Source organism: Aspergillus ibericus (genome assembly GCF_003184845.1).
Source record: "Aspergillus ibericus CBS 121593 unplaced genomic scaffold BO80scaffold_49, whole genome shotgun sequence".
NCBI lineage: Eukaryota > Fungi > Ascomycota > Eurotiomycetes > Eurotiales > Aspergillaceae > Aspergillus > Aspergillus ibericus.
The window spans coordinates 6458-18926 of NW_020292147.1; the positions used below are offsets into that span (position 1 = coordinate 6458).

At 55.0% G+C, this 12469-nt stretch overlaps 3 protein-coding genes across 3 annotated transcripts; 1 reads left to right on the plus strand and 2 right to left on the minus strand.

The window, feature by feature from the left end:
- Positions 1 to 730: 730 nt before the first annotated feature.
- BO80DRAFT_364984 (putative myosin class II heavy chain (MHC)) lies at positions 731 to 7258 on the plus strand (the record flags this gene model as incomplete). Its single annotated transcript, XM_025716176.1, has 1 exon — positions 731 to 7258. A coding segment is annotated over one exon (6528 nt), but the record flags the coding sequence as incomplete, so codon positions are not given.
- A 757-nt stretch (positions 7259 to 8015) lies between these two features.
- BO80DRAFT_364998 (F-box protein) lies at positions 8016 to 9719 on the minus strand (the record flags this gene model as incomplete). Its single annotated transcript, XM_025716178.1, has 1 exon — positions 8016 to 9719. A coding segment is annotated over one exon (1704 nt), but the record flags the coding sequence as incomplete, so codon positions are not given.
- A 1001-nt stretch (positions 9720 to 10720) lies between these two features.
- Positions 10721 to 12359, minus strand: BO80DRAFT_364950 (putative RNA export mediator Gle1; the record flags this gene model as incomplete). The annotated part of the gene is made up of 3 exons (XM_025716173.1): positions 10721 to 11494; positions 11556 to 11889; positions 12016 to 12359. The coding sequence occupies 3 exons, from the start codon at positions 12357 to 12359 to the stop codon at positions 10721 to 10723; spliced, it is 1452 nt and encodes a 483-aa protein (XP_025571336.1).
- Positions 12360 to 12469: the final 110 nt, after the last annotated feature.

Consider the following 12469-nt stretch of genomic DNA (forward strand, 5'->3'; position numbering starts at 1 on the left):
AAAAAAAAAAAAAAAAAAAAAAAAAAAAAATAAGGTCCGCTTCTCTTCTCCATCATCTCTGCCTTAGTCTCGACACTCTATCCTGGTCCTCCAACCTCAATCCAGCTGTCCTTTACGGATGCGCCATGCCCAAGTTACCCGCATACCTTAGGTATCTCTGATCTGGTGTTCATCTCTCCCTCTCACTCGCGCTCCTCCCCCCCCGTCACCCCCGTTCCTCGGATGTCTGTTTGGGGATCTTCTGTCGGAACTACCCACCGCCCCTGAAGATTATTCCTCTCTCCCCCCCAAAAAACCACCCACGCTGTTATAGGTACTACTCGCCGCAACCCAATCGCGCACTTGTCCAAGCGTGTGATTTGTCTCGTCTCCCCCCTCCTTTTTGCGTGTCGATCACAGGGTCATCTGCGAGGTGAATTCGGTCTCAGCGCTTTGATTTCCATGCTTCACCATTCTGGACGATAAGGGGAGCAGCAAGCAAGTGCTTGCTGCAGGAGTCGAAACGGAAGGTGTGTCTGCCTGTCGAAGTGTTTCCTTGGCTGCATCAATTCCACCTCCCAGATCCCTTCCCTCTGGCGGTGTCCACTTCCTGTCATCCTCGTTCCCGTTACACCTCGAAACATGGTACATAGGCTAAAAGTTCAATGCTTTGGTATTCCCAGATCTAGGTCCGTCCGCATCTTCCGCCAACTCGGCGCTTTCTCCGCCGGCGCCGCCGCATCCCACAGACCCGTCCAGCCTCCGTGACGATTCACTGCTGACGGTGCCATTGACTTCCTTTTCCGCAACGCCAGGAGCGTCGAGCCGCTCGATCGCTGGATCACCTGGCCGGTCGAACTCCCCCCGAGGCCGCAGCGTCACCCCAATACCCCCGAATACACTCCCGACCCTCTCGAAATACCGTGCCGCCTGGGATTCCTCGACGTCGCCGGAAAACCGAAGGGCCGCCAGTAGCATCTACTACACAACGGCCTGGGGCTCACCGTATGCTGCACCTAGCCCTCGGAGGCTTTCGTGGTCTTTAAGTCAACACGGTGGTGTCGATCGTGGTTCCGGAAATAGCTCTCCGGCCTCGATGCACAGTGGCATACGCCACGGGTCTGAATCGAATAATCCCGAGCTCTTGAGACCGTCTGCCCGAGACAGCTCAGTCAGACAACTGTACAGCGGCAATTCGAGCCGGTCTCCAGCGAGAGACTTTTTTGGCAGGAAAGGGGGCAAGTCAATCAAGGATTTCACACAAGATTGGATCAATCAGTACCTATCCGGTCAACCACGAACTGAGCGAAGCAATTGGTTAAGCGACGATTCGGGCAGCGAGGCCCCATCGTTTATTACGGCGCAGAACTACTTCGCAGAGGACGCATCTGACGATTGGCTCGGCCTCGAACAGGACACCCGAGACGACGACCTGTTAAAGACCCCAACCCTAGCCGACTTCGTAAACCGAAGGACAGCTGGAAGTCGTCGAGAAGGTAGCCTTCCTCGCCAACGGGCCAGGGATTTCCTTCACAAGCGAGCGGATACCCTCCGGCAAGAGGACTTTTGGGGATTCGCCTACGATAAAGATCCGCAGCCAATTACGATGGATTCACACGAGACGCAGTCCCCTGTGGAGCAGGGGTCCAACAAGGCTCTCCCAACAATAGAAAAGCCTCTACCGCCAACCCCAGGAGCTCCTTCGCCTACGGAGCGGGAGAATCCTACCGAGCCCAAAGCCATGAACAGCCAAGCGCTCGATAGGAGTAGCCAGACCCCAGTGCAACGGTTTAGAAAGAAGATCGTTTGGCGTGGGAAAGCATGCTTCATCGCGCTGCCGCTGGAAGACAAGCGAGGCACCGAAGAGTCTGGGCGCCCTCTGCTGACGGTTGAGGATGTGCAAGAACGATTGAAAAACTGGGAGGAACAAGGATATGATACCCGCGGATTCAGCGTCGGCGAGTCAGACGATCTCTTGGACACTGGGCTGGGTGGTCTTAGTCGTCCGTTGTTCCCTGACCCAGCAGAGGTCCAGGAGGATAGACACGCGGGGAGGTATGGCGTCAGCATTCCAGACAAAGCGGAGTGGGATGCATATGTCGCCTATCTACAGGAAGAGAAATTACGCGCCTTGGGCGTGTTCCTGGATGAACCAAAGCCCTCAATTTCTCCTGCATCTGCTGCTATGAGCCAGATGGCCCCCTTCCCTGGCCTTGTCTCGTCGCCCCCGATACCGACAGCATCCGCTGCCAGCAATCCTCTGTCTTTATCTCATCACTTCTCTCCACAATTGGGCCAGCCAGCAAACCCCGCGGGCCTGGGAACCCTGGCTTCTCCCGCTTCACAGTTCAGCATACAAACACCGTTTCTGGGTGTCGACCAAAACTTGCTACCTGGATATCCGATCCAGTTCCAACCTACCCCGCCTGCTCAGGGCTCTCTTACTCCTCAAAGTTTCTTTAACGCGCGCCAAGCAGGCCCCGCTGCATCCATACCTGGCACACTTCCTCACTTGGGCTCGATTCTGTCTCCCGTTTCTCCTTTGAACGAACAGGGTGCTTTCCATCCTGGCTTAAACGAACAACCAGGGCCGTCCAAGGAAACGTTCGGTGACCATGACATGCGGGACAACATCGCTGAAGGCCAGCTGCTACGTCCTTACACTCCCACGGAGGGACCGGATCATTTCCACGCATCTACTGTTGAAATTGCGCAACCTACGCCCCGTGGTCACGACCGTGGCCACAACCTGAGCGAGACGCTCCAGAAGGGACTGGATAGGTTCCCTCCTAGTTATCATTTGGAGGAGACTATCGATAGACAGCTTGACGAGGGTGATCGCGAGCCAGTCCTCCATAACTTTGACGGCTCTGATCTTCTACAATCGCGCTGGGCGTTCCCAGGTAATGACAATCTCGGATCCCAGCAGTTTCCCCAGCACATGCATCAGTTCTACGGTGGAGACTACGCTGCAGACAATGCCCATGAAGGCTCCGATATCGATACTAACCCCAGTCTTTCTGGTACCCCTCAGCGACATGGCCCGCTTGCGAGCAATATCCCTTGGCATGAGCCGAAGCCTAGTGCTGGCTCGTATACTGGCGGACACCGCTCGAAGCTTTCATCCTCTACTCTGAATGTTGATGCAAAGGAGTTCAACCCGACTGGATCGGCGCCTTCACAGAGCTTTCCGTTCCAGGAACCGCCCTTTCAACCCCCAGCTGTTGGAAACCCCATGTTTACCTTTGGTTCCGTACCAAGCTTCAACCCTTCTGCTAATGCCTTTAACCTTACTGCTCCTCCGTTCACACCCAACGCTGCCAACAACCACACCACCCGAAAGGCTGGGTCAGGGGAGTTCAAATTCTCCACCGCCTCTTTCAATGTCGCGGCCCCCGCCTTCAACCCTACTGGCAGTGCTATCACTGCAGAGCCCGAGCAGCCTGCAGGCGCGAGGACAAAGATCTTCGATGACGCCGACGTTTCGGAAGCATCGAAGCTTTCTAAGAAGTCCAAGGCTATTCCCATTGTGCGACCTGATGATCCCAAGGAAGACAAGAGCAGTAAAGAGGATGGTGAGAACGACAATGGCCGCCCGACCCGCACTGATCGTCATAAGCGTGCCCGTCGTGGTGACGAAGCGTCGGATGGCGAGGCTCAGTTCACCATGTCTCATGCTCTGGCAGAGACTGGTAACGCTCAACCATCGCAAGCCCCCAACGCACATCATGTGCCGGCCGAAGGTAAAGAAAACGTGCAACCCGAGGGCGGGGAGAGCAATGAAACAGTTCAGAAGCCGGTCACGATCCAAGACGACAAATTCGCCGAGAGGAAAGAGACCCCGATCAGCGAAGCGTCGACCTGGACACCTTTCGACAAGAAGGAAAGCACGGCAGCAATGCAGGAGTCTAGCCCAGCTGACGACAAACAAGCCGAATCAGAGCAGCTTCCCGCAGAAAGAGAAGATGTTGGTATCATAGAGCAGGAACAGTCTATCGAAGCTGATGCGAAGCCCTCATTCCTGTCCGCCACTGCAAGGCCATTTGAGTTCAAGGCGTCTGTTCCCGAATACGTGCCGGTTGTTGTTGGAGAGTCAACACTTGCACCCAATGCGGCGGATGATAGAAAGAGTGACGTTGCTTCCAACGCTCCAGTCTCACCCAAGCGTGAGCCTGTGCTAGCCGAAGCTGCCCAAACGGATGAGGATTCCCCTGACGACGAAGAGCTCAATGCTATAATGGAACAGTTGAATGACGACTCAGACGTTGGAATAGAGCGGTTGAGCACCCCGCAGCCTCGTGATCGCATCCCGGAGTCTGTCTTACATCCATCTAAAGAAAAGCGCCACATCCCAGCGGATATCAGGAGCGAGGCTCCCAGTCCGAGCCCAGGACGGGGTTTCATGGCCCATGCGCTGGATGTACCTAAACTCGATTTTGAAGCTCGATCACAGTTCTCTGTCTCTCCCTCCAAGGGCGTCGGCTCTGGTATCCACTCCCCCGTGCGGCATTTGGTCAACCAGAATGACCATATCAGTGACTGGGATGATGTGATTTCGTCTGGCGAAGACGAGAAGCTGGCGAATCGGAGCAGGTTCTTTGATCGTCGGATCAACGACCTCGTCGGTTCCGCCATCGATGAACGGCTAACGCCGCTTGAGCGCGCCCTTGGCGTGATTCAAGACTCGGTCATGGCAATTGCACCGGCCCCTCGAACTAAATTGGAATGGAGTGCATCTATCGCGGGTGACAACAGCGATGCCGATGATGAGGAAGATGCATACGAGAATGCATCATACAGCACAAGATCTGTTCTGCGCCAGAAAGAGAAACTCGATAGAATGAAAGCTGTCTTCTTGGAAGCTTTGGCATCCCGAGACAGCGAGCAAAACAAGGACCAGACGAATTCAGAACTTGCACAGCTGCGGGATAGCGTTTCTGCTCTTCAGGCTCTAACCGTGCAGAAGTTGTCGCAGGACCCTGTCGAGGAGTTGAGAGTCATCATCCAAGACTTGGCCTCGAACCAACTGAGCCAGCAGAACTCGCGTCCCTCGGAAGCGGAAGAGATCGGTGCCGAAAGCCTCATGCTCCAAATCGAGGGTCTCAAGAACATGCTGCGGGTCTCCGACGAACGAGCTGAGCAGGAGTACAAGCTTCGGAGAGAAGCCCTAGACTCGGTCGCAGAACTCCAACGCCTTCTGAAGGTCGCGGAGGAAGACGCTGCACGCCACAGCGAGGCTGCAGAGTCCGCTGAAACTCGCTTGCTCCACTTCAAGGCAGAGAAGATCCCTTACTTTGAAAACATCCAACATAAGGCCGATTCGCTTGAGCAAGAGCAAGAAACTCTCAAATTTACTCTCGCTGAACTATCCTCCAAGAACATCGCACTCCAGGGCACCCTTGACGAGTATCGAGTATCGAGTGACAACTGGAAACGGGATAGCGAACAGTCCCGAGCTGAACTTGACACCGTCAGAGCGGAAAACAAGGAGCTACGTGGTACTATTAGCCAGCTCAAGACGCGTCTCGAAGATGGCATGAGTATCCGGCACAATCTCGGCGAGAAGCTAGACCGTCTCCAAGATGAAATGGCGACGGTCACTCGAGACGTCATCCGTGACCAGGCTTCGTACCGCAGACGCGAGGAGGAGTTGAACGCCAAATATAATGAACTACGCGCAGCCTTTAACCGCGAGACGAAGCTCCGTGAAAAGCTCGAATACGACATTAACGAGCTCGAGGCACAGGAGCGCGAGGCAGCCAAGTTGAAGTTCATTTTCGGCCAATCTCAGCAGGAGAATGCAAGACTCGAAGAACTTGTGGCACACCTGCGACTCGAAACCCATGACCTGGAGCTCAAGGCTGCTCGATTTGAACGCGAGTTCAACGAGGCTCGTGAAAGCAGCCGGGTGGAGATTCAGCGCACCAGAAACTCGCTGGAGTCGGATCTGGAGGTCGCCAATAGCCAAGTCAACATTGTCCGTTCTGAACTGGAAACACAGATCCTTCGCCTTCAAAGTCAAATGGACAACGTCAGGCTCGAAAGCGACACGGCCCGGGAGCGCTATGAAATGCTGTTGGAAGAAGCCAATGAGACGAAGGCCAGCACCTTGGCCGCCGCTGTCCAAGCCAAAGAATTGGCTGTGGAGGAGCAGCGCCGGACGCACGAACGTGTACTCAATGACCTTCGGGAGCGCCACGCGCGTGCGCTGCACAATGCTTCTGAAGATAGGCAGCGCACAGAAGCTCATCTGATGGACCGCCTGGCCTTGTCTGATGACAAGGTGAAACACCTTGAGGATCGCGTTCACCACCTTGAAGAGAGGCTTGAAATCGCACAGTCCGCTGCGCGCGCAGCTGCAGAAGCGGCTCAGTCTGCCAAGGCCGCCGTGCCTGCTTTGGTGCCTGCACACTCGAGCTCCCCTTCGATGCCGTTCCGTGAGGGATCGATGATGCCGGAGAAGATTTCGCCTCAGGCTTTGAGGGAATCCATCTTGGTGCTCCAAGACCAGTTGCAACAACGTGAATCTCGCATTGAAGAGCTCGAGCAAGAAGTAGCCGCTATCGACAAGGACGCTCCCAACAAGATCAAGGAGAAGGACACGGAGATCACTTGGTTGCGTGAGCTTCTCGGTGTTCGCATTGATGACCTTCAGGACATCATCACCACCGTGTCGCAGCCTGCTTTTGACCGCAATGCTGTTCGTGATGCGGCCATTCGTCTAAAGGCGAATCTGCAGATGCAGCAACAGGAGAGAGAAAGAGTCCATTCTGGACACAGTTTCCCGAGCCTTCCCTCATTGGCAGACTTGACTGCGTCGCCGCGGTCGTTCCCTCTCGCAGCTGCAGCAGCATGGGGGAACTGGCGCAAGGGAAGAGATAATTCCCACTCTCACCTCTCTGAACAAACGCCATCAAAACCGACCAATGCAAGTTCCTTCCTGTCAGGGCTCTTGACGCCTCCAGCCTCCAGTGTCCGACAGGCCTCACCCCACGCCGGCCCTTCCGCGACAGCAGGATCCCGACGTCCTTCAGAGAGTCGGCCTCTAAGAAATTACAATACGACGCCAAAGGCCGTGCCTGCTCGTGCGAGCAGGATGCGAGAGCCGCCAAGCACTCCCCCTCTGCTCCGTCGATCAAGTTATGATCACGATGCCGAGCCGGCTGATTATGCCCACGACTCCTTTGGAGAGGACGCCGAAAGCACGGCCGACGGCCTAGTCTCTGCATCTCCCCGGGACGCGGCCGACGGGCCATTTGGACCGCAAATACAAGCATAGACTGTCTATACACCATTTCCATTCATGTCCATAGACATTTGAACCCTCCACTTTGTCCCAACCCGTGGATAGCTGGTTATTGTTACATTATGATGCATCCGTACCGCGACCTCTCATTCGATCTTGCATACTTCGTGCGAGCTGACATCTTCATTTGCCGTGTTTAGCTTGAGCAAAGTCATTTCTGTCTCATTTTGTGCTGACGGCAGTGGATTTACGATCTTCTTTCCTTCATTACTTACTATACCATACCATTTTCACCATTTCCTGCGCGTCCTACTGGATACCACCCCTGTTGAATTGTATTTTTGCCGCAATCTGTACACAAGATTTTCTGCTGCTTTTGCTCGTCATTCTTGTTCAAATAATCGACTGCTATTATTTAACAACGTGTCATTCGTTAATGGTTCCCTGCATCCCCGTTACTCTGCATAGTATTATTGTTGTGTTTTACTCTAGGGTGTATGCATGTGCATGTGCATGTGTCACCCTTGCTTTATCTATCCGAACACGCATTTCACCTTCCCCTTGCTGTTGGCTCTTTGGGCTAATAGCATCATGTAGATAATACTCTTATTTCTTAATCGGACATGTCTAATTTAATTGACTCTTTCCTTTTGGTCCTTCGTCATTTAACATACATCCATGCATGATAGATCCCGATATAAAGAGTACGAGTACACTATATCCATGCCACTTGAAGAAAAATAGCATCAGCCCACCCATTTTCCACCTCTAGAAACAATTCCATCCCAAATCAATGAATCCACCACTCCAATACATCCCTCCCCGCCAAAGCACTAACAACATACCCCCCATCCTCAGCCCTTATCACCCGCACCTCCTCCACATCGACCGTCGTGACATCCAACAAGAATGACCACGCTGGGATATCATCCGGAGGAGGGTATTTCCTCTTCGAGCCGGTGTCTGTCCCTGTGCCTGTGTCTGTGTTTGTGTTGTTTTGCAGCTCGGTGGGAGTGGTGGCTCGTGGGACGGGATTGGCATCCGGGTTGGAGTGTTTGTATACGGATGCGTGGTCGATGATACTGTAGACGTAGAGGGCTCCGCCGGAGGCGAAGGGGCTGTGGCCGGCGCCGGGCTCGTAGATCACGAGGAGGGTGTTGTCCGGGGAGAGGGCGAGGAGGGGGGTTGTGGTGTTGGCGGAGGGGAGGTTGGTGGGGTTCCATCTTTGGATTGCGGTTTGGAGGGTCGTGGTTATGTATTCGGTGTCGGTGGTGGGGTGGGGGGTTGGTTGAGGGGAGGTGGAGGTGGAGGAGGAGGGTTTGGAGGTTGGTGTGGAAGGGGGATCGGGATGGTATTGATGGGATGGGAGGAGGCGGGTGAGGGTTACTGTTTGAGGTGAGGTGAGAGAGACGGTGACGAGGCCGATGCAGTAGGCTTTTGTGGTTGGGGATTGGAGGGATGCAGTGAAGTAGTGGGATGAGGAGGATGGGTCTGGTGGTGGTTGGCGTTGGTGAGAGGCAGGTTTGTAGGATGAGGAGAGGAGGCGCAGGCCGCGGAGGACGATCTTTTCTTCTCCGGCGCCGAGGGTGACGGCCATGGAGGCTGAGTCGAGGTAGATGTGGTGGATGTTGTTCCGCCAGTATTGGAGGTCTCGGTGACGTTGGTAGTTGGAGGCGTCGGGTGGGTTGCCCACGTAGCGTACACGAGTCGGCTGGAAAGCGGTTGTTTCATTGCTTATGGCGACACGGAGGAGAGTGTCGTCGTCGGTAAATTCTAGGGACTCGATAACGCCGTTGGTGTCTTCGTAGCCTGCGCCGGTGGGGCTTGCGAGGACGGTGTTGCTCTGGTTGAGTGTGTATTCTGCCGGAGAGGAGATGCCGTCTGCGTCACCGGAAAGACTGTAGATCTGAACTGTCTTGCCCAGTCCGACAGCAACAAGGTGGCCTTGCGAGGAAATGGCGAGGCGGTGTTTTGCGTAGCGCTGGTTGAGTGACATGCAGCCTGTACTACCTCCGTCCATCATAGCGTGGCATACCGAGGTCCAGAGCGGATAGAGCGATGAGGACAAGGAGGACTCCCAGTGGCCGTGCTTGTCTGAACGGCTGTACACTGTGGCTCGTGCTCCTTTCAGAGTCACCAGCTGTTGACCATCAGAAGATGCCGCCAGCACCGTGGTAGGGGTGCAATCCTCAGGCAGGTCACGTCTAGACTCGGTTTTGTCGATGTGCGTCCGGTGGCCTAGCAGGTTCGAACATGCAACTTGGTCGAAGTATATGTTCCACTCTTCATTCGTTAGGAGATCTGTTCGTGGAGGTATTGGCACTGGGGTTTCTTTCAGGGCGCTCCTAAGGATCGAAGATAGCGACGCTGCATTCCGCCATAAACGGCACGCCGACCGTGCAGCGACATAGGTCTCGACGTCAACATAGTCGAGGATACTGTGGACGAGCTCGAGGGGGAGATTCGTAGCCATTGATGGGTTGATTGGAGAGATTGTGTATGGGAATTCACATATTCACCGGATGAGACTTGTCCCACGTGCGGATTCTCGGGATGGTGGACGGCCATTCTTATATGGCATGAAAGGGGCAGTGAGGACGACTTCCATAAGAGACTAGACACATGGCCCGGCAAGGTGAATGATGTGGATCGTCATCCGAGGCCATGACCGTCACCAGGCGCTTCTTGTGCCATGTTGGGAGACCATGCCTCCCCAAGCAGCAGTTGGCGTCATTCGGCCGATGCGCTGGTGGCAGATACCGGATAAGTCAAGAGATGCCGTGTGAATAAAGCCAATTATCGACTCGGCAACAGCCCCATAGGCTGAGACGGGCCGCCGGAACCTGGCAACCGAGCTGGATGGGATTCTTGCTCTTGCGCAACCTTAAGCGGCCGGGAAAGACGGAGGCAAGCTGCCCTGGACGCATCGCATCAGTGGCGTGATGCGTCGGCGGTCTTCCATCGGATGATTCTCGGCGGCAGGCGATCCTACCGCCATGGGGCCTTGTAGGTTGCACCAGTTCCTTGACTGCTGTCGCCCTTTTAACTGCCCATCGGTGAGAACCGGCGATTAACCTTTCCGCTAAATTCTGGAAAATGCAAAAAAAAAAACCTAGAGAGGGCCCTCGCTGCAGGGCTCGAGGCAGATAATATACAAGATAGATGGTGGTTTCGACCGAGCGGAATGACCTAACAACTTACAGTGGAGTGGAGAAACAGGGAACTCCACCCGTACGGTGTAGATATTGTGGACAACATCTGTCTGTCTAAGAGGCGCCAGTGCTGGGTCCGACGGCATCGTTATCCTCGCGGATCATGGCACCGGGAGATATCGGCCGGCGTCAGAAGCTTGTCACACCATGCAGGGATCGTGATGCACGGCCACGGTCTTCCACCGTCTAGAAACCGGACAGCTGTTGTGGGGCCACTTGTCCTTCCCAAAAACGAATAAGATTGGGAGGCGAAACGAGGACCTGATGCAACCCAAAAGTGACCTCAGAGGATGATGTTCTTCTCGCGCTTGTATAGATCCCTGAGGAGCTTCAATTGGTTGACGCTCATGCTTTGACGAGGCAGACTGTTCGGAAGCTCGACGATAGCCTTCCTCATCAGCGCCAGCCCCATATGCCCGAAGAAGCCGACGATTCGCTCGGCGGAGGATTTGAGCATGGCCGACAGAAGAGTGACATGGGTGTCCTGGATCTCCGTCGCCGGGATCGACAGGATCTTGTGCATGGTATACCAAAACATGGTGTTGGGAAAGGGGTTCTGGCGCTTGGTCTTGCCAAAGTTGCGTAGCGTCAGGGCCGCATACCCGGCGCCCAGGGCTGTCATACGGTCAGCATGGGTCTGTTCGCTGACATAGGGCCCATCCGAGCCGCCGTCGCGCCACCAGCCCAGGGCTCGCCGGCCGCCTTCGGTCTTCTCATTGCCATAAAATCCCCACAACGCCGGGCAAACCACACGGTACTTGGCCCACAGGATGTCAACCATGTGGCAGCCCTTGTAGATGAACGCGTCGATGGAAAATATCTGGGCCGCGACGATCCCGACTGGCTCTGCGTGGCCCAGGTTGATGGAGGCTTCCGTGATGAGAGACGAGATCAAGCACTTGGAGAAAATGTTCAAGGCGTAGATCAGAAGGGCGGGCACCTTGTTGTCGTCGGAACTAGCAATACTCTCGGGTGGGAAAGCGAAAAATTGACGCACATCCACCGATGGCTCTGGAATGGAGGCTGCTTTCGTAAGAGTCGCTTGGATTTCTCGAAGCTGTTTGACGGTCGACAAGGTCAGCGCGCATGAATCACCGAATGCAAAGCGCGACACTTACCTGAACTTGGTTGGCCCCGGTACCTTCACGGAGCTGTCCAACGCACTTCTTGATCTTTCGCCGCAAATCACCCATGTTCTCCTTGACGATGGCATTGGTCTTGGCCTCGTTTTTCAGATATTGTCGGAATTTCTTGAGGTGCTGGTGCAATTCGACGTAGCGTGCTTGGACTTTGACTTCCTCTTCCGTTAGACGGCCGCCGCCAACTTGTCGCTGTCGCTCTGCCTGTGCCTTTTGCGCGGCCTCTGCCTGGCGTTGCAACGCCTCCTGTTCTGCCTTCTGCGCCTCCACCTGGCGCTTGCGCTTCTCTTCTTCCACTCGCTCCCGTTCCTTTCTCTCCTGCTCTTCCTGTGCAGCCTTTCTCTTCCTCTCCGCCTCTTCCTCTGCCTTCTTCTTTGCCTCTTCGGCTGCTCGTCGCTCAGCCTCGCGTCGTGCAGCCTCCTCCTGTTCTCGTCGTAACTTTTCGGCTTTTTCTCGCTCTATGCGCTCCGCTTCTTTCCGGGCTGCTTCTTCCCTCCGACGGTTTTCCTCCTCTACCGCTCGTTGATGCGCGCGCAGCGTCTCCTCTGCCTCCTCTAGCACCTGATCATGCAAAGCAGCGGCCTTGTCAAGAGCGGCATTATGCTGAGCTTCACGTTCGCTATCGATCCGATCAAGATTCTCGTAAAAGGACCGGCGTTCGTAGGCCTTGACTTTCTTCAATTCGGTGTTGTGCACTCGGAGCTGTTCAAGGTCCCGCGCTAGGTCCAAGACGAGTTGCCGAGACGGGCTATCCAGCTGGGAGGGGTAGCTCGAGCGACCCATCTCGTTGATTTGCGTATGAATGCCTGGTAATACTAGGGTACTGCAGTATTCATAAAGAGGGACGCGTTTGCACCGAGGGAGTGGCAGTCTTTCCCGTAGATGTATCTCCA